The 22036-nt window shown below is 42.2% G+C and overlaps 1 protein-coding gene across 9 annotated transcripts in view; it reads left to right on the forward strand.

Moving 5' to 3' along the window:
- The window catches only part of LOC145352588 (uncharacterized), a 153581-nt gene that overhangs the window by 85966 nt on the left and 45579 nt on the right, over positions 1 to 22036 (forward strand). For 6 of the 9 annotated variants that reach the window (XM_080202654.1, XM_080202664.1, XM_080202691.1 and 3 more), the window contains exon 1: positions 15004 to 15565. The exons of the other annotated variants lie outside the window; for them this stretch is intronic. In XM_080202654.1, coding sequence (XP_080058780.1) covers positions 15098 to 15565 — 468 coding nt within the window. In that variant the 5' untranslated portion in view covers positions 15004 to 15097. Of the gene's footprint in view, positions 1 to 15003; positions 15566 to 22036 lie in introns of those variants that run through there. 9 annotated transcript variants of the gene reach the window in all.

The following is a 22036-nucleotide window of genomic DNA, read 5'->3' on the forward strand; positions in this document are numbered from 1 at the left end:
TATACTCTAACTATTTGTTGAACATGTGTGGTATAGTTCCAGCAAGCATAGAATCCCTTCAGTGCAGAAGGATGCTATTGAGCCCATCAAGCCTGCACTAACAAGAATTCCACCCAGACCCTATGCCTATAACCTCAAATATTTACCCTGTGAATTCCCTGCTGCTAAGGGCTAATTTAGTATGGCCAATCACCCTAACCTGCACATCTTTGGACTGTGGGAGGAAACCAGAGCACCGGAAGAAGTGTGTACAGATACGGGGAGAACGTGCAAACTCCACACAGTCACCCGAAACTAAAATTGAACCTGGGTCCCTGGCACTGTGAGGCAGCAGTGCTAATCACTGTGCCACCGTGCCGCTACAAGTCAGAGCAGGGTCAGCCAGAGGAATATTTTTTACGGCACCTTTTAAACTGAATGATGTCCACTGTAATTGCCCCGCAGCAAGCCAAATATTTTTCTCACTCAGGCAGCTATTAAAGTATGGCCTGCTTAGTTACATTTATGGCTTCTTGGGCTTTACTTTGGGACAAAATTTCACATGAAAGAAAGTATAATTCTGCAGCTGTCCTGAATAGTGAGAGTGCATATACGTTAGCTATCTGCAATGAAAGAGCAATTTATTTATAGAATTGTGTTCACTGCAGCATGTCAACAGAATCTTTCTTTGTACATGCACCGTTTTGAGTTCTTCAAAACCCCTTGTTTAAAGAATGCACGCTCTATGCATGTTATGTGCCTGCCCTTGAGATCATGTAACCACTGCCAACATAATGAAAGATTGCATAATGTGAGAAATGAGAGACAAGGTTTGTGCATCATGGAAATAGAAGTCTATAATTGTCAGTAAATAACAGGTGTTAGGGTAAAGACAGGAGCTCACTGAGCGATAGCCTTATGGTCACTTCTGTTCTGATATTGCTGTAGTTGATGTGATGCAGACTCACTGGTGTCACTGTCACTTTCTGCCATCTAAGATTATCAAAATATGTTCAAATCCTATTGTTATATTTCCAAAAAAGGCATCAGCATTGCGCACTGCCCTCTGTGCTATTAATACACATGGTTCACAATCAAAGTGATGAGCATTCAAAACCAGGGTAATCCAAACCTCCACACCATGTCCAGTGCCTTCAAATTTCAAAATGAAATTTTGAAAAGGTTTATGCCCTTTCCCAAAATGTATCTACAGATTTGCATCCTCTTCTTCCTTTCTTCTATCATTCCATTTCTTGCACGCAATTTGTCTTTAATCATGTCAAATTCAGTCACATTGCTGCTGTTTTTGTGCACCAGGTTAGCTAATCTTTTGAGGGAAAGGTAAGAAAGTGACTGTGAAATTTTAGCCCTGTGGTGCCTTTTTTACCCCCAGCACTGCTTGAGCCTCAAATTTGATGTCCGCAGCACATGTGTACTGTTCTGGAAGCCATTTTGGTGAAGTCATCGGTGCGTGTGCAGGAAATTTTTGCTGGGAGGTATATGGAGGAGGTAGATTATGATGTCAATTGACATGGAATGATAATTTAATGGCAAGACTGCCATTTTTACCCTCCATGTTCCAGCTGCAGGTATCTCTTAAACATGCTATGCATTCAACAGTCAGAAGCAGCCTCCGTTGGCTCGATTCAAAGGGATCATCAAACTTACCCCCCTCTAACATCCAGCATTACAAATGAGTGGCTGATCGGTTTCCACTGTCTTGTGTTGTGACGTTAAAGCATTTGGTGGTCTCTGGAGTTACTTAAAGGAATTTTACTCCCACAGAGTCCAACTGGTATGTGAACATATTCTGCATAAAAGATCAGAAATATGAGTGGGCCATTTGGCCCCTCAAGCCTGCTCTGCCATTCCAGAAGATCTCAGCTCATCATAGCCTTAACTCCATTTTCCTACCTGTTCCCCATGACCACTTGTAGATCAAAAATCTCTAACTCAGCCTTAAAAATATTCAAAGTTCCATCCTCCACTGCTCCATGGAATACAGAATTCCAAAGATCCTCTCAGGGAAAAGTTTCTTCCTCACTTCCACTTAAACAGACGACACCTTTTTCTGAAATTGTACCCTCTAATTCTAGATTTCCCTAGAAGATGAACTGTGTGCTTAATACCTGCTATGGGAAGCTGCCTATGAATCTTATATGTCTCAATAAGATGATCTCACATTCTTCTCAGTATTGCCCCAGCCTGCTCAACCTTACCTCATAAGACAACCTTTTCATCCCAGGAAGCAGCTTAGTGAACCTTCACTGAACTGTCTCCAATGCAAGTAAATCCTTCCTTAAATAAGGAGACAATACACAGTACCATAGGTTTAGTCTCACCAATGCCCTGTACGGTTGTAGTAAGAGTCTTGCAATAAAGGTCAAGATGTCATGTGGGTTAGTGCCTGGTTTCCTTATAGCATTTATAATGCCTTCATTGTACCATCTTTATATGATGCACCAACCAGAAGGTGGCAACTGGGTGGCAAGGGCTATCTGTTCATGTATATCTATCTATAAATACATGCAAGTTTGCACAGAGGACAATGGCCAGAAACATTAGTGATTTGACTACAACCAATTGCGCTTTAAGCTGATTAAGCTGTGATGCGTATCATGCTGTCTAGTGTAATGACAGAGGCTTCAGCAGACGTGTTTATCGGTTTGGCAAATAAAGAAGCAATGATAGGAATTTATTGTGACTACCACATAAAACTGATGCAATCCTCAACAGACCCTTAAACTAAATTGATAAGTAGAAGCTACATGTAAGCATTTGGGTCCTGCAAGAGCAGCTGTTCCATTGAAACATTCCTCCAAACAGAAACGTAATGTTCTTGAAATCAATGGAATGGGGCATCACATGGCATACACTGTGAATCCCACTTGTATCCTCACCATTTAGATAGCATTATTTTTGCATTGCAAATTGCTGAGAATGCCAATTGTTAATGGGGTTATGAGGTCAGTGGCATCTGGGACCTCCTAAATGTTGGCTCCAATGGCCAGTCCCCTCAACTAATGAAATTTAAAGATGGAAAGGGAAGGAGAGAGAAGGAAATTGTAGGAAGCTAGTATGCAGGTACAGCAGGTAATAAGGAAGGCAAATAGAATCTTGGCATTTATTACAAAAGGAATAGAATATCAAAGTAGTAAAGAGTTGCTGGAAACAAAGCATTAGTGAAACTGCACTTATGTGCTCTTTTTGTCCCCTTACTTGAGGATGGAGGTAGTTGTACTGGAGGCAGTTCAGAGGAGGTACACTAGATTGATTCCACAGATGAGAGGTTTGTCTTACAAAGAGAGATTGGACAATTTAGACCTATACTCCCCAGAGTTGAGAAAATGAAAGGAGATCTAATTGAGGTGTACAAATTGATAAGGGGGAATTGACAAAGTAGACATGGAGAGGGTGTTTCCTCTTGTTGGGTAATCTAGAGCAAGAGGTCCTAGTTTTAGGATAAAGAGTGACAGATATGGAGATGAGGAGAAATTACTTCTTTCAAAGGGTGGTGAGCCTGTGGAATTCACTACCCAAGTGTGGTAGATACCAAGACTTTTGAGTAAATTTAAAGGACGAGATGGACAGGTTTTTAATTAGCAAGGGTTTGAAGGGTTATGGTGAATGGGCAGGCATGTGATGTTGAGGCTGAGATAAAATCAACCATGATCATATTGGCAGAGCAGCTGCATTGCCTACTCCTACTCCTAGTTCTTACAATTCTTATGAAATAGGATGAATTAAGTTAGATACAGAAAGAGAAATAAAGGGAAAGAAAGATTGGATTAAGACAGAAGACAGTCAGAAAAGAAAAATTTAAGAAACATCTAGGTATCATTTTCTACCCACATGACCAAGGCTGTACAAATTGACCTGATCTCTCAAATAGCTAGATAGAGGAGTTTCAAGTAACCTTACAATACAAATTAACAGCCTAAAAATATATACAATGAGATTCACTCATATTTACAACACAAATCCAGCAATATATTGAAACTCAAGTGGAGGTTAATGGCCAGACCCCAGTTTTGTAAAGTAAATGGTGGACTGGCACAAATTTTCCAGCAATTGCAGTCATTCACAGCTCACAGCATGTTCTTCCTTATTTCTTCAGAAGGAACTCTTCATATGCAGATAATAAAAATATAACAAAACTTACTCCAACTTATAGATCACAGAAAGGGGCTTTTTTTTTTAAGAAAAAAGAGACTTCATTGCATCAAACTTAGAGCCTCATCCTAGGCTGTAAACAGATTCTTTTTTATAGTGAGTCAGCTGGTCAGCTGACTATTACATCATTCTGTAATTAGTTTCATTGGTTTACTGGGTCAGCTGATCCTTACAGCTTGTTGCCATTGGTCATGTTACATCCAATATAAAGTTGTCACCGATTACATTCTAATATTCCTCACCACAAATTGCTGCATTTTTTCTCAAACACACTAATAATGGTGGACATGATGAATCTGCTAAGGGATTTTTGAGTTTACAATGAGCTGTTCATTGCCCCAACTCCTCTGTTAACTTCTCACATGATTGAATCCACCCATTTGTGCCTGGTAAAATTACCCGCTGTGTGTACCATACTGGTTGTAATATTTCTCCTCAAGCAATGCTTCAGGATTCTAATCCTTTCAGAGGCCATTCAAACTGGAATGAGAGTGCTCTTCACGTTCTATTCTCCATCCTTATACAGCTGCTCTGATTGTGGCCTAGGATGAGAAACAAAGAATAGTCCGGCATTGTGGCACAGTGATTAGCACTGCTGCCTCACAGCGCCAGGGACTCTGGTTCAATTCCCAGCTCGGGTCACTGTCCGTGAGGAGTTTGCACATTCTCCCCATGTCTGCATGAGTTTCCTCTGTGAGGTCCGGTTTCCTCCCACGGTCCAAAAATATGTGGGTTAGCTGGATTGGCTATGCTAAATTGCCCCTTAGTGTCAGGGGAACTAATTAGGGTAAATGCATGGGGTTACGGGGTTAAGGCCTGTGTGGGTTTGTGGTGTGTGCAGACTTAATGGACCGAATGGCCTCCTTCTGCACTGCAGGATTCTATGATTCTCATTATCCAAAAACCTTCTTCCTCTCTCTTGGTCTCTCTTTCCTTGGCAGATCAGACATTGGAATTTCTAAGCAAAAATATCTTGTAGCAAGTGTCTGTGAAATCTACTATTCAGAACTATTTTTTGGCTCAGCTGACAGACTATTTCATTATTTGCAGAACAGCACGCTTTTCTGCTTAGGAAATTCAAAGGGTTAACTGTGGGAGCTTGCGCTGCAATACAAGTGCCATGGGTAAAACCCTGAGCGCTGAAAGTGCAAATGACATGCTTAAATCTAATGGTCCTATCGTATTGCTGCTTTCTGTGATCCCAGATTGGGTGAATTCCCAGCTGTCCCTAAGGTTATATATGTGACCTGGCAGGTGCTCATCCAGACAGCATCCTGGATTAATCTGCAAAGGTCCCCTCATCCTGCCCCAGTGCCTGCTTCACAAACACCAGCCATTCCATGTAAAACTCCTCATTCACTTTATGATAAGAGCTGAACACCCACTGCAATTGTTTCTTTGGCACATGCCTAGCTCTGGGAGTTCTGGAGGCAACATACTCCCTATTGTTTTGGAGTGCATGGACATTCTGCTTGAGTGCTTGGCCCCTTTAATCATAGACCATTTACAGCAAAGAGAGAGGCCACTGGGCCCCATTTTGCCTATGCTGGCCAAAGAAATAAGCCATCCAACCTCATCCCACTTTCCAGCATTTGGTCTGTAGTGCTGGTCTGTTGGTACTTGAGATCCACATCCAGGCACCTTTTCAATGAACTAAGGGTTTCTTCCTCTACTACTTTTGCAGACTGTGAGTTCTAGGCCCCCTTGATTCTGTGGGTGAAAAGAAATTTCCTCATCTCCACTTTCCACCAATCATTTTAAATCTATGCCCTGATCTTGCTGTTGAAGTAAAAACGCCCTTCTCGTGCACTATAGCCAGGCTCCTCATAATTTTATACATCGCAACCTAATGTTCCCTCAGCCTCCTCTGTTCCAAGGAGAACAACCACAGCCTTTCTTCATAGTGTAAATTTCCAGTCCTGGCAAAACCCTTGTAAGTCTCCTCTGTACCTTCTCTGTAACAATTATATCATTTCTGTGATGAGGTGATCAGAGCTGCATGCAGTACTCAAGTTGAAGCCCAACTAATATTTTACATAAAATAATTCCAGTGCAGCTTCCCTAACCTTATATTCTATGCCTTGACTATAAATGAAAGGATTCCATACACCTTCTTTTTGCAGCCTTATCAACCAGCCCTGCTACCTTCAGGGATCCGTAGATATACACTTGGGGGCCCTTTACTTCCTCTTCGCCCCTCAGTATCCTCCCACTTATTTTGTAATCCTTTGCCTTGCTTGACCTCTCCAAATGCATTTCTTTGGGTTGAATTCCAGTTTTCTGCACAGCTGACCAATCCATTGATATCATCCTGCTGTTTCCAGGAATTATTCTCGTAGCAACCATGCAGCCAATTCTGCTACATTTATATCCAAATCATTAATATATATGTCTTGATCAATTGGGCCAGTGGGCAGATGGCAGATGGAGTTTAATTTAGACAAATGTTAGGTGATGCATTTTGGTAGATTGAACCAGGGCAGGACTTACTCAGTTAATGGTAGGGCACTGGAGAGGGTTACGGAACAAAAGGATCTAGGGGTACATGTTCATAGCTCCTTGAATGTGGAGTCACAGGTGGACAGAGTGGTGAAGAAGGCATTCAGCATGTTTGGTTTCATCGGTCAGAACATTGAATACAGGAATTGGGACGTATTGTTGAAGTTGTACAAGACTGTTGTAAGGAATTACTCTTGGAATACTGTTTGCAATTCTGGTCACTCTATTATAGAAAGGATATTATTAAACTAGAAAGAGTGCAGAAAAGATTTACTAGGATGCTACCGGGACTTGATGGATTGAGTTATAAGGAGAGGTTGGATAAACTGGGACTTTTTCTCCGGAGTGTCAATCCTCATCAATCCTCCTTGTTACTTCTTCAAAAAATGCAATCAAATTAGTCAGACATGAGCTTCCCCCAACAAATCAATGTTGACAGTTGTTGAATAATCTGTGTTTTTCCATGTCTCTCAGAATTGATTCCAATAATCTTCTCACTACCGAGGTCAGACTAACTGGCCTGCGATTATTCGGTCTACCCCTCTCTCCATTTTTAAACAAAGGTACAACATTACAGACTTCCAATTCTCTAGTACCTCACCTAAATCCAACAAAGGTGGGAAGACAATAGTCAAACCCTCCACAATTTTCTCCTTGGCTTCTTTTAACAGCCTATGCTACTTTTCATTCGGCCCTTGTGATTTATCCACTTTCAAGAATGCTAAACCGTCTCCCTGTGTTTTATCACGTTCAATACTTCACACTCTTCCTCCTTAACTACAATGTCTGCATTGACCCCTTCTTTTATAAAGACAGATACAAAGCATTCGTTAAGAATCATACTCGCATCTTTAATCTCCGCACATAGGTTATCTTTTTGGTCTTATATGAATCCTACACTTTCCCTAGTTATCCTCTTAATGTACTGACAAAACACCTCTGGGTTCTCTTTGATTTTGCTTGCCAATATTCTTTCACCCCTCCTCTTTCTATACTCCTCTTGATTTTCTGTTGTATTAAGTTCTTGATATCTGATGTAGCTTTCCTTTCCTGCCTTAGCTCATCCTTTGACTGTAGCCTGAGGACTAAGTCCAAGCTTGATATACATCCATTGCTAGCTCCACTCCATTTCAGATGTGCCATACTCAAAGGCAGACCCTTAGCTTCTTGCCAGCTGATGCTTCATCCTCAGCCATTTTACTTGACAGTTTGCCATTGCCTTTTACTTTGAGGGGCAGACAGGGAGTCTAAACCCAAGTCCACCTCAGCCAGAACAGGAATCGACTGCACCACTGGTCTCAACCAAGCGGTCATCTAGCCAATGAGCTACACCAGATGTCCTATGGGTTATGGACCCCAACCGGACCCAAACCTACCATTCGTTTGTTGGCTGCAATGGTAGCTTAATGCGAGCAAAATGACTTTTTATTGTGTAACAAAACATTGCGCTTCAAAATAGTTATTTGTATTTGAGCATTTTGGGGTGTTTTTGGGAGATGTGAGAAGGTGCTGCGTAAACATAAGTCTTTCATTCCTGACATTTTGGGAAATGTTATGTCTTACCAGCTGTTCAATTATTTTGTACCCAACGCCCTGATTTGATGATCATTTTAATTGGAGTGAAAAGCTATGATGTGCAATATGACCGTGGCACATAGCACAAAATACCAACATTTCTACATTTTCGTCGTACTCTGTTATTTTTTTGATGAGGTAGTACTTGCCTCACATCCAGACTCTGTACCTGTTGGTCTATTTGGTCCTAATTATCTTCAGAAAATGTCACGGTGGTCTCCTTTCCCTTTTGGCAGTCACATAATTTTCAAATGAGCTCCATGCTTGTTCAAATTGAATTACTTGACCTTTCTGTCTAAATGTTAATATCTCTAGGTTAATGATATCCAGAACTGAATGAAACAACCGTTCCCCGCTTTGTGAATTCCAGACAATAACTAAAAAAGCTAGCAGAGAAGTGTTCAATATCCAATTGCATATTAATTTAAAACACCAGCCAGTTTACACACCACAAAACACCAACGTGGAAGACTCGTCACCACGCCCAACACCTCCAGACAAAAGCAACAGGGATTTAAACATTCCCAAAGCAGGTGGAAAAATACAGCCATTAGACCCTAATATTAAATTATGTAGAAAATCTAAATTTTATATGGAACATCTGAGGAAAGAAATGCACTCCAACCTTTGTACTACACAGGTTTCATCTATTCTTTGGGAAATTAATATAATTATTAAAACAAAATTATGTTTAGTTTCTTTGGTAACCAAGAATATTTGAAATTGAATTTTTGAATTATTTAAAAACATGCATAGCCTGCAGTTATCACAGTTGGGCTCCAGCTCCAGAGTTTGAACTTTGGGCTTGGTTTGAATCCATAAAGTTGTTCCAGTGGTTAGAATCATAGAGAATCATAAAATCCTACAGTGCAAAAGGAGGCCATTTGGCCCCTTGAGTCTGCATTGACCACAATCCCACCCAAGCCCTATCCCCATAAACCCATGCATTTACCCTAGCTAATCCCCCTGACATTAAGGAGCAATTTTGCATGGTCAATCCACCTAACCTGCACATCTTTGGACTGTGGGAGGAAACCAGAGAACCTGCACACACAGGGAGAATGTGCAAACCCCACACAGACAATGATCCAAGGTGGGAATTGAACCCAGGTCCTTGGTGCTATGAGGCAGCAGTGCTAACCACTGCACCACCATGCTGCCTATGGCTGTTCCTGCAAGGCAGATGTGAGTCTTCCAGCAGGACTCTGGAATGATTGTAGTTTGGGTTCCCGGAAAAATGAAGATCCAGCTGTATTGGAACTGCCAGGGAACCAGCAGATAACAGTCAAAAGAACACTTCAGGGCCATTGAACCATAAAGACTGACACAAGACATCTGCTGAAGATCTCAGCCAAGTCCAAGATCTTCAGGAGTTACGACAAAGCAGAAAGTTGGAGGGAGAAGAGGCAATTGCTGCTTAACATTTTGGTCGCCATCATACTCTTGATCTGGACTTGCTGATATGGTTCATATGGTGTTCCTGGGAATGGCAGGAATAAGGATGAAAGAGAGGGAACAGTCTGTGAGCTCAGACCTTGCCTGCACGGCTAATGGCATGAGTGATCCGCAGCATTTCCCCTGGAGAGGGAAAGACGTTCTTGGTGGAGAAGCCACACTGTTGTCATCTCCTTCTCTGTTGCTATTCAGTCCAGTGTTAAATGGGATAGAACATATTTTCTTCACTTTAACATTAGAACATAGGGCAACTGGGAAGCCAGTGGCATAGTGTATTGTCACTGGACTAGCAATCCAGAGATCCAGGGCAATGCCTGGGGACCCAGGTTCGAATCCCACCACAACAGTTGGTGAAACTTGAATTCAATAACAAAAAATCTGGAATTAAAAGTCTAATAAGATCATAAGGTATAGGGGCAGAATTAGGACATTCAGCCCATCTCATCCCTATTCTCCTACCTTGTTCCTATAACCCTTGATCCCCTTATTGACCAATAACCTATCTGTCTCTGTCTTAAAGACGCTCAATGATCTGGTCTCCACAGCCCTCTGTGGCAAGGAATTCCACCCACTGGCTGAAGAAATTCCTCCTCATCTCAGTTTTAAAGGAATGTCCCTTCACTCTAATGTTGTGCCTTCAAGTTCTAGCCTCTACCACTAGTGGAAACATGAAACCATTGCTCATTGTTGGAAAAATTCACCTTGTTCCTTTAATGTCCTTGAGGGAAGGAATTCTGCTGTCCTTACCTGGTCTGGTCTACGTGTGAGTCAACATAGTTGACTCTCAAAATGCTTTCTGAAGTGGAGAGCAGTTAGGAGTGGGCAATAAATGCTGGCCCAGCCAGCGTTGTCCACATCCTGTGAATGAACAAAAAGACTAACAAAGGTGGTCAAATTGAACCTTGAGTACCCAATCTTAAAGATTGCCAACAAATCAACAAATAATCTTGGGATTTCTTCTCTGTATCTGAACTGTATAATCCTTACAAATGCTTACGATTTCTATGCCTATGGTCCAACATATATGGAACATAAAAATGCCGGAATGAGAATAAGCCATTCGAACTATTATACCTGTTCTTTCAATATATCATTATAAATTAATTCTACCTTGAACTTTAACACATTTATTTAGTTTTCAAACTCAGAAAAATGTCTCCTTGATTCATTCCCATGTAATTGCCACCATATGATCTGCCTCATTAGTAAGGTAGAGTTAATGATTGTTTTTTCTTCAAATGCTGAGGGGATGCCTTTAAATGTAATTTAGGATATGGATTTTCTTACAGAGAGAAGATTTACTGCTGATTTACTTTTATACTAGGTGATGGTGGTATCCTCATTCACTCTGGAATTCTAAGTTGCTGTGACAATGTGCGTATTTCCATCTGGAGTAATGAACAGCGATGGTAGAAGCCCTGACCTTCTTCCCTTCACATGGCTGACCAGGGGTCTCCACCACTCTTACCACAAGCCATTGGCATGTGTTTGGAAGAATTTGGGAGTTGATGCTCAGTCTGTTTGGTCATGTTAGGAACACATCTTCCTTGGATATCAAGGTCTGGTGGTGGGATTTGTATTCAGAGCTTCTGGCTCAAGAGGTAGGGACACTAATTGCAGCTCAAGACTGCCCCTTGTAACCTGAGGCCGGTATTTAGGGCAGAGCTTTGCACTCTGTGCAGAATGCTGCTTGGGACGATAAAACCAGCTCTCCAACTGTATAGCCAAATTTCCTCTCCAAATTCTCTGGCACTCTGTGTGTGGAAAATCCGGGGACATGGGTTTGCTGGCATGGTGGTGGGCTGGGCCTGGCAGAGCAGAAAATACCGTCTCCACAGAGATTGTGGTTAAAAGAAAACTTCCCCCCTCCGCTCGGACATGGGCAACCTCTGTGGGGGCAGTACCAGGGAGACAATGCCAGTGCGCTGCCCAGGCATGTCCCTCTATATCCTTCCCCCACCCCAGGAGGCTACACGTACTTTAGTACCCTCTCTCTCCTTCCCACAGGTGGTTCCCTCCCCTGCTTCATGTTTTGCAGAGTGGTCTTGTAAACCTCGCCAACATGATATTATGTCAGCAAGGGGGGTGGGGGGGTGGGGTTTCTTTATTTGGGGGAAACATATGATGGAAAAATTTGCTGATTAGAGCTGATGAGAGCTGGTGGGAGCCTCCATTACGTAATCGGCTAGGGGCAGGGAAAATCGGAAAATGAGATGGTGCCGTTGAGACGATTCATTTTCTGATTCTCATGATATTTTGGGTCCCGTCACCATTTGTGCACACAGCGAATGTGGGCTCAATATCACCCCCATAATTGTAAACCATGTATCTCAGAGACATGCAAAGTATTATAGTTGCAATTATGCACTCAGAGACCTTACACTTCAAAGATTATAAATCCTTAAGGCCAAAAATTGCAATTGGCTGGAATGACAAATTAAAGTTACCAATCTCCACATTTACTAAACATAAATCAACTGAAAGTATCAGAAAATAGCAATTAGGAGTAATTACCCAGTGGAGAACCAAGCATTTAAATGTTTCACTATTCTCCCAACAGTTTGCAATTATATAGCACCTTTAATGTAGCACATTTCCATCTGGAGATATGGACAGTAATGATAGAAGCTCTGACCTTTTTCCTGTCACATGGCTGACCAGGAGTCTCCACCACTCTTGGCACAAGCCGTTGGCATGTGTTTGAAAGGATTTGAGAGTTGACACTCAGCCTATTTGGCCATCTTCCATGGATATCAAGGTTTTGGGGGTGTGACTCGTATCCAGAATTTCTGTCTCAAGAAGCAGGGACACTAATTTCAGCACAGACTGCCCTGTATCACCTGAGGCTGGTACATAGGGCAGGATTGGGCAGAGTGCGTTCTTGTCCCTCAGTGAGATCCGTACTTCCTATCCATTTTTATACATTTTTTCTGGCCTAAATATTAATCGCATTAAAAATGAGTGATGCTCCGTGGTTGCAGTCTGAAATGTGCTGTAAACGGATGATGGTCAAATGAGTTGAAGCTTAAATTTTAAGAAATATCTGTTTTGATTTGGTATTTTCTTGGGTCCTGATGTTTTCCCTAATTTCCAACTTAAGCTCATTTAGAGTTTGGATGTAAATTGAATAAATTTGGATAACATTTGACTGTAACTTAACAAGAAAGAAGATAAACAGTTCAGCTGGCCCAGCTGGACACAGTTGGCAAGTGGGTATTGGACCTAATTATGATCCAGAAAGGCTGGATCCGGTTGAGGCCAGTAGTGCCAGTTTAGAGTGTTACCAGTTGACCCAGCAGCAGCTCAAATGCTTCCAGTTGAATTCTGCTGCCAGGCTGCCACCCACCCCATTCTGTTGATGTAGCTCACATTGTACTTTCTTCCTGAATAAACAAAAGCACAGGTTACAATAGCTCCTCAGAGCATTCCCCATTGCAATGTCTCAATCAGATGGAGCCAACTTGTCACCAATCAAAAGAAAAAATTGGGTTGGCAGAAGCAAAGAGCATCCATGCGAATTTACGAGGGATTTAGAGAAGTGTACCCATAAGAATTTTCACAACGTGAGTCACATTCGATAGTCAATCTTTACCCAGAGTATGGGGCAGTACAGTGATTAGCACTGCTGCCTCCTAGTGCCAGGGACCTGGATTCAATGCCAAATTTGGGTGACCGTGTGGAGTTTGTATATTCTCCCTGTGTCTGCGTGGATTTCCTCTGGATGCACCTTTTTCCTCCCACAGTCAAATGATGTGCAGGTTAGGTGGAATGGTCATGCAAAATTTCCCCTTAGTATCCCAAGGTGTGCAGTTTAGGCGGATCAATGGGGTAAAAGTGTGGGGTCACAGGGATGGAGGGGAAGGCTGGGTGAGCCTGGGTGGGATGCTTTTCCAGGGAGGTAGTGCAGACTAAATGGGCTGAAGGGCCTTCTTCTGCACTGTAGGGAATCTATAAAAAAAATTGAGAATGTTATCTGTTCATTTATTTCATAACTATTTGTGGGATCTTGCTGTGCATTGATTAGTTGTCATGTTTCCCTATACTACAACTGTGACTATGCTTTAGGCAAACCTCAGGATCTCCCAAATTATAGCATAGTATAATGGCTTTGTGATGTTAGTTGGGGGTAAGTTGTGGCCAATTGAGATTTCCTGCACTTCCTGGAAAAACACTTTGCGATTGCTTACATCCACCTAAGAGGGCAGGTTCAATATCTGAACTGAAAGTTGGCACTTTTGATAGCACAGCACTCCCTCGGCACTGCACTAAAGTGTCAGGCAGCGTTACGTGTTTAAAGTCTTGAGAATGAGAGTTGAAACCCAATTTCTAAACCATTGGAAAAGTCTGCCCTCAGTAGGTATATGTTACTGTCAAGTATGTCAAAAAAAACTTACATTTTGCAATTCTGCAAGAAAGAAAACCAATATTTGGAATTTTAAAACAGGATTTCTGTATTTAATTGAGATGGATGTTCAAGACTGGTCGCAAATATCTCAGCTATCTTCATTAATGATGTAACAAAGGTTGAATGCCTACATTAATACACTGTACAGAAAATTGAGCAACGGTTTACCTTCATCTTTTAAAATAAGAAATCATATTGTGCGTCATACTGCCATCGTGCTCAGCAAAAGTACCATGGAAGTGGCTTTCTATTTCAAAACATCTCAAATGTCAAACAAGACGTATGGTGCCAGATGCCACAAATGTGCAGATACATTTGGAATGGTGGTGGTGGTGGTGAGGGGAGGGTTGGAGAGGGGTGGATGATCAGGGAGGGGGAGTGGGAATTTCAATGTCAGTTTGCTAAATGTAGCCTCTGTGCGTCTTCAGAATGCATAAATGAACAAAGGAAGGCAAGTGAGCAGAAGGGATTATCAGCAGTCACGAAGGTTACAGCCTAAACTATATTTGTCTGAAACGCCTGTTGGAACCATCTGTAAGAACTTGAATGTCAGAGTTTTGCTGTGTGGTTTGAAACATTTGAAAGTCCCCGATGCAGTTATTGAGCCTGGTGTCCCATGCTCTGACTAACATTTTGCAGGCTGTGCTGAAGAACCTCACAGAGAATTCTCCTGAAGCTGAAAAATATAACTGTGAGGATTTTTTGTGTCTTCTTGAAGGGATGCGCGGCTGTATGCTCCCCGCTGATTGTTTTGACCTTATTCTAAGGTAAGCCCCTCTGGCTGAGCTCCTGTCCCCTGCACTGCAATATTTTGATTTTCTTCTCTGTGTGTGTATGTTAAAGACCACAATGAATACGCCGCCCAGGAAGAACTCCAGTACTCTGGTCCATTCCCTGGCCAAAGTTTTTGACTCTAATGCCATTCAGAGCCAAGGGCCTCCAGTGATCACTGGACCTTCAAGAAAACTTTCCGATGGTAGCCGGCACACCTCTGGGGATGCTCTCAATGTGATGGACGTGAAGCTGGAGTCCTTAAGCCAAACCGTCGATAGACTATTGGGCATTCAGGAAAAGGTCATCCAGAAACTGGAGGGCATAACCCAAAATGTTGACAAGATTGGCCTAAAGGTGGAAATGCTGACAGCTGAGAAAAGAGAAACAATAGAGGTTGCCAGCTGTAGAAAAGACGAGAATCAAAATGCAAGCTTTTCTGTTGACATTTCCGACATGCTGTCATTGCTGAATCAGAGTACAAAGGAGCAGACCAAGAAGATAGATAGAATCGAAAATGTGCTCCTCGGAGTACAGCAAGTCATGAACTATTTAGGGGAGACTTTTAAAAATTCCAAAATTGCTGAGTTTATTCTGAAAGGCCAATTTACATCAAGGCAGCGAGGGACGACGGGTAGCGATCAGCAACGGCCCTTTAAAAAGAGAATCACCTCAGAAAAATTGGTATTGAGAAGGAAAAGGGAGAAGGTAAATACATTAGTACGCTTACTAATCCTTTGATAATATTAACCGCACCACGTAAGATGACAGATTAAATTGTTTTGTACGAACTGCAAAAATGTCACGTTTGCCGTATAGTTATACAGGCCGCTGTATTTATGATTTTCAGCACTGGGTGGCACAATGGCACTGTGGTTGGCACTGCTGCCTTACAGTGCCAGGGACCAGGTTCAATTCCAATTTTGGGTAACTGTCTGTTCTCCCTGCATCTGTGTAGGTTTCCTCCCACAGTCCAAAAATGTACGAGTTAGGTGAATTGGCCACGCTAAATTGCTCCTTAGTGTCAAGGAGGTTAGCAGGGTAAATATATGGGGTTACAGAATAGGGGCTGGGTGTGATTGTTGTCAGTGCAGGCTCAATGGGCCTCTTTCTGCACTGTAAGGATTCTGTGGTTCACTGTTGCCCTGTGTTTTCTTATTTACTAGGAACTGATTTAGCGAAAGGGTGAAAACAGTTGCAAAGAAGATGCTGTGTTGATAAATCTTACTGATTTGAAATTTGGTTTTAGCCTGCAGTTTTGATACTGTTAACTGGTAACCATCATCTGAACTTGCCTGGAGGCACTGAAACACAGCTGCAGGTTTAGTACGCAAACGCTGATTGAAACATTTATTTTGTGGGGCGGTATATGTGAGCAGTACTGGCGACATGGAGGATACTGTCTGACATACGATAGCAGGGTTTGGGATGATGGTGGGCCTGAAGAAGGGGGAACATGGATCTTTGAATGTGACACTGGAGACACTGGAGGGATGTCTGGGGTTCAGTGGGGAGGGAACGGTGTGGTAGTGAAGGGTCCTCTTGTTCCTTCCATTCCTCTCTCCTGCAGTAGTTTTCTTATTTCTTATGTTCTTATGTTCTTATGTCGTTGGTGCTGATCTTGCTGGTTTCATGTCCTTTTCCCATTCCTCGTATTGACCAAACAGGCTTTGAGAAAAATACCAAAGACCAAGCACTCCATAGTGACTGCTGTGAAGTTTCCACTAAGTGGAATGACACAATACTTTCACTTTTTAGGTGCAATCCTCAGAGAATTTGCAGTATAAATCTTGCTCAAGTGTTGATGAATTCTTGACAAACAGTCCCGAAGAGACAAAAAAGAAAATGCTGGAAAATCTCAGCAGGTCTGAAAGCATCTATGGAGAGAGAATAGAGCCAACGTTTCAAGTCTAGATGACCCTTTGTCAAGCAAAGAAAATCAGACGAGATTTAAACTATGAGAGTGGCTGGAGTGGGGGTTTGTAATTGGGCAAAGGAAATGTAAATGTGATGATAATGCCTGAGAAAGGTACTAAAAGTGTCCATTAAATGATTAGAATGCGTAAATGGCAGAACAGAGGTACAGATTGTTAAGGGACTACTCGAGGAGAGTGGCAGTTTCCTGATGGTGTGCGGTTTTGGAGACAAGAGAAAGAGCGAGATTGGAGAAGTGGAATCACTGTTGAGAGAAGTCACTGGATGAAACGCCATCTACTAAAATGGACTGAGCCTTTTAATAAGTACTAATAGGTTATCGACCCTTTAACTATTCTCCATCTGACTGTTCCTGCACTTCAATTCCTTTACCAAAATGGCATCTTGCACTAAAATGTGGGCTAACTAAGCATTTCAGCTCTAGACCCCCATTCCAGAGAGTGAAGGTGCCAGTAAAAATGATCCTTGCTCTCTTTTGCCAGTGAGCTCACTTAATGATTTGCAAATGATATACCCAGGTTCCAGCTGGATGAAACTGAATAACAGACTTGAAGGTCCAAGTTTCTAGCCTCAGTTTACGCAGAGTGAGCCACGTTCAGCTGGGGCAGAGATAAAGGATTTATCCTCGGGTCTCGGTGCTTCTGTGTGGGCTAAGTAAATTAGGCCAGGAGCCAACTTCTGAATGTTAACAGCATTACTGGATAATGTACGTAAATGAGAGATGGGGATGAGATTGGACTCATCTGTAATGTTCTCTGTGGTCAAATCATGTACTGCTGTGGATCATCTGGAAATGGCCTTTAGAGAGATATTCATTGATAACTGGTGCCCAACGATCTGTAATGTAGCTTGGAAAGAAGGAGACGAAGGCACTGGGTAAAGAAAGACAAAAGAAAGGACAAATCTATCCTGTTTCTGTAAGTTTCTTGTGATGGGCTAGTTAGCCTTTATTTGGAATTAGCATGTTGATTTACAAGATCTAATCCCAAGAATATCCCAGAATTGAAAGTGGGGAAGAGTGGCATAGTAATGTCACTGGATTAAGATAAAGTCATTGTGGCCCTAGCTGACCACAGACTGCTCTTCCCTTTGAGGGGTAGAGATGACTGGTGGTAATTTAACCTGAGGATCACCACATCTCAGGCAGGGTGCAAGGTTGAGAAAGCAGGGCTTTCATGAATAACCTCAGCCGGTACGGGAATTGAACCTGCACTGTTGATGTCACTCTGCATCACAAATCAGCCGTCCAAGCTGAGTTAAAATCTGGAATTGAAAACTGGTTTCAATAGTTGTGAGCATGAAAATATCATTGATTGTTATAAAACCTCACCTGGTTCACTAATGTCCCTTTAGGGAAGGAAATCTGCTATCCTTACCTGGACTGGCCTACACATTACTCCAGACCCACATCAATTCGGCTGACTCTTAAATAGCCTAGCAAGCCGTTCAGTTCAAGGGCAACAAAGGCTGACATTGCCAGTGACACCCACATCCCACAAAAGAATAATTTTAAAAAATATCTTCAGATGCATGGCTGGGTGTTTCATATAGTATTCCCATAGACAGCAGGTAGAAAACAGAATCACAACTCATTGAATGATATGCCAATTAGTCTAACTCACTTAGTTAAATAGAACTTTTAGACAGAGCAAGTACACTACCGTTTCTGCATCAGCAAAAAGAAGTTTCTGGGATGAATTATGATGAATTTGTGATACAACTCAGCATTCACATCTCAAACACTTCATGACGGGCATAAAAACTCTCCAACGGGTGTTGAATCTGTGGAATTCATTGCCACAGAAGGCTGTGGAGTCCAAGTCATTGAGTGTATTTAAGACAGAAATAGATAAATTCTTGATTGGTAAAGGGATTAAAGGTAACAGGGAAAAGGCGAGAAAATGGGGTTGAGAAACGTATCAGCCATGATCGAATGTTGGAGCAGAGTCAATGGGCCGAATGGCCTAATTCTGCTCCTATATCTTATGGTTTTATGGTCAGTTGGGCAAGAGGGGCTCTAGGTGTGTTTCTGTTGCAGGAGGCTGGAACAGGCACAATAGGCCAAATGGCCACCTCCTATGCTGTAATCATTTTATGATTCTGGGCCACTTCACATTACTATTGAGTTAATAATGAGTGCAGTATAACTCCAATCTGACACAAAGATACATTTGAAAAGCTGCAAGATTGTCCACTGGACCACTAAGGACTTAAGCACACAAGTTAATTAGGCTATAGAAAATGCAAGCAAAGCATTGCAGTTCACTTCTAGTTGGATAACATTGAAAAGCAGGGAATTTAAGCTCAACCCTATAGAACATTGATTGGTGTACTGTAAACAGTTCTGACCTTTTTATTATAAAATTGACATAAAGACACTGGAGAAGGTGCAAAACATGAAGGGAGTGATACCAGAATTGAAAGGTTATACTTATCTAAAAAGATTTACTAGTCTGTGGATTTTTCTCAAGAAAAGAGAATACTGAAGGCTAACTTGATAAAGTTTAAAGTTTATTGTCGCAAGTTATTGTGAAAATCCCCTAGACACCACATTCAGGCACCTGTTTGGGTGCACTGAGGGAGAATTTAGCATGGCCAACACACGTAACCAGCATGTCTTTTTAGACTGTGGGAGGAAACCCAAGCAGACATGGGGAAAACATGACTCCAGGTTCAAGCCAGGAATCGAACCCAGATCCCTGGCTGTGTGAGGCAGCAGTGCTAATCACTGTGCCACCATGCCACCCTAAAAATCTTTCAGATTATGAAATGATTGGACGACAGTAGAGCGAAGATGATTTCACGTGTGGGGGAGACGAGAACTACAGTTCAGGAGTAACTGTTTTCTACAGAGATTGGTTACAATGTGGGACTTGCTCAGATGGAGTTGTTCAGATGGACATTTAAGGGGAAGTTGGATTGCTTCATGAAATAGGAACAAAAAGAAGGATATGTTGAACAGAGTTGGGTGAACAGGGGTGGGAGGGAGCTCATGTGGAGCATGAACACTGGCATATGGTTGAGCTGAATGGTTGGTTTTGGTGCCGAGAATATATTGTAATTTAATGCTGATTCAGTGATGGCTGGAATGGCCAAAGTGATTGTGAAGCATCAAGTTAAGAAACTTTTAAAAATTCTGTTCTTTGAGAGAAGACTTGATTTATTAATTTGGAGCAATGCTCCATAAATTGATGCCACACCAAAGACACCAATTTTGTTTTCACTTGATTATTCCATGATTGCTATATATTTGCATATATACACTAAAGGGAGTTAATGGATAATTTTTTGGAACTTCACCTCTCAAAAAGATGTTTTGGACTTATAGAAATCCTGGAATCCTACAGTATTGAAGGAGGCCATTCAGCTCATTAAGCCTGTGCCGATCACAATCCCAGCCTGGCCTTATCCCCATAACTCCATATATTTACCCTGCTAATCCCCCTGACACTAGGGTCAATTTAGCAATCAAGCCACACATCTTTGGACTGTAGAAGGAAACTGGAGGACCCAGAGGAAACCCATGCAGATGTGGGGAGAATGTGCAAACTCTGCACAGACAGTGACCCAAGGCCGGAATTGAATCGGGGTCCCTGGCGCTCTGAGGCAGCAGTGCTAACCACCGTGCCGCCCATTTGTTACTCATGATCTCATTTCGCTTTTGCACTATTAAGCTGTATTTTGAGTCTTCATTATTTTCAGCAGCAGTTCAGCTCTGGTTATTTATTTGTATTGGAGAGTGCTTTTTCCACTCCTTGTCCTATAAGAGTTTAGCTGTCAGCTGCACATTTCGCCCGCAGCAAGCCAAGTACAGTAGTTACTATGGGAATTCTTTGAACTATTTTTGCCTTCAGATCAAAAGACAAGGCAGAAAGTCTGTTAGGGCCTGGGAACAAGGCCTGGGTGATTAGATCATAGACGAGGAATGGGTAGACCTGTTGGGGGAGCTTCCAGACTACCACTTCCAATAGGACACATATCAGACACAACTCAAGGTGAATCACCAAACATAAAAACTAGAAGCAGGACTAGGCCATTCAGCCCTTCAAGCTTGCTCAGCCATTCATTTTGATCAAGGCTGATCATTGAATTCAATATCCTGATCCTCTCTGCCCCCATATCCCTTGATCCCTTTAGTCCCTAGAGCTATATCTAATTTTTCCTTGAAATCAGACAACGTTTTGGCCTCAACTGCATACTGTGGTATGAATTCCACATGTTCACCACCCTCTCGGAAAATTTTCATGGGCAAGACAAGAAAAGGTGATTTGGCACCGCCAAAGGTAAATGGAATGATCTTCTTCATTGACAGACATATAAAATGCAAAAGTACGAATATAATGATGAAACTATATAAGACACTGGTGAGGCCACAGCTGGAGCATTGTGTGCAGTTCTGATCACCACATTACAGGAAGAATGTAATTGCTCTAGAGAGAGTGCAGTGGAGATTTACTAGAATGTTGCCAGGGCTGGAGAATTGTAGCTACGAGGAGAGATCGGAGAGATTGAGTTGTTTTGCTTGGAACAGAGATGGCTAAGGAGTGACATGATTGAGGAATACAAAATTGTGAAGGGTAGAGAGCTGGTAGACAGGAACCTGTTTCCTTTGGCAGAGAGTTCAAAAATCAGAGGTCATAGATTCAAGCTAAGTGGCAGAAGGATTAGAGGGACCATGAAAAACCTTTTTACATAGAGGGTGATGGGCATCTGGAATTCGCTGACTGACTTGGTGACCCAGAGTCAGAGACACAAAACTCATTTAAAAAGTACCTGGATCTACACCTTAAGTTACAGAGCTGTGGACTATGTGCAGGAAGATGAGGTTAGAAAGGGCTTCTGGGCGTCTTTGAGTCAACATGGACAAGAGGGGCTGAATAGCTCTCTTCTATTTTCTATGGTTCTATGACAATTCACAGAACCAATTAGGAGCATTCACTATGTAGATCTCTCACTTGATTTTCTCATTGGATGCCTCACCAATATCCTGCTAAATTGCTGAATTTATTAGTCTCAGGTATCTCTTGGACAGTCCATTTGCCACCCTCTGTTTCCACTAGCTACTGTTGACCTGGCAAATAACTCGCCATTGACCCCTGTGCTCTGCCTGTGTATCAAGCATCTTGCGGCAGCAACAATGATGTGCATTAAGGTGCACGGCAACTTGTAGGTGTCTGAGGTTTCCAAAAAGCAGCAGCCAAAATTCTGCATCCATGACCACAGCTGGAACACCAAATTCTCCAT

This window comes from Carcharhinus amblyrhynchos, chromosome 2 (assembly GCF_965287045.1).
Source record: "Carcharhinus amblyrhynchos chromosome 2, sCarAmb.v2.hapA, whole genome shotgun sequence".
NCBI lineage: Eukaryota > Metazoa > Chordata > Chondrichthyes > Carcharhiniformes > Carcharhinidae > Carcharhinus > Carcharhinus amblyrhynchos.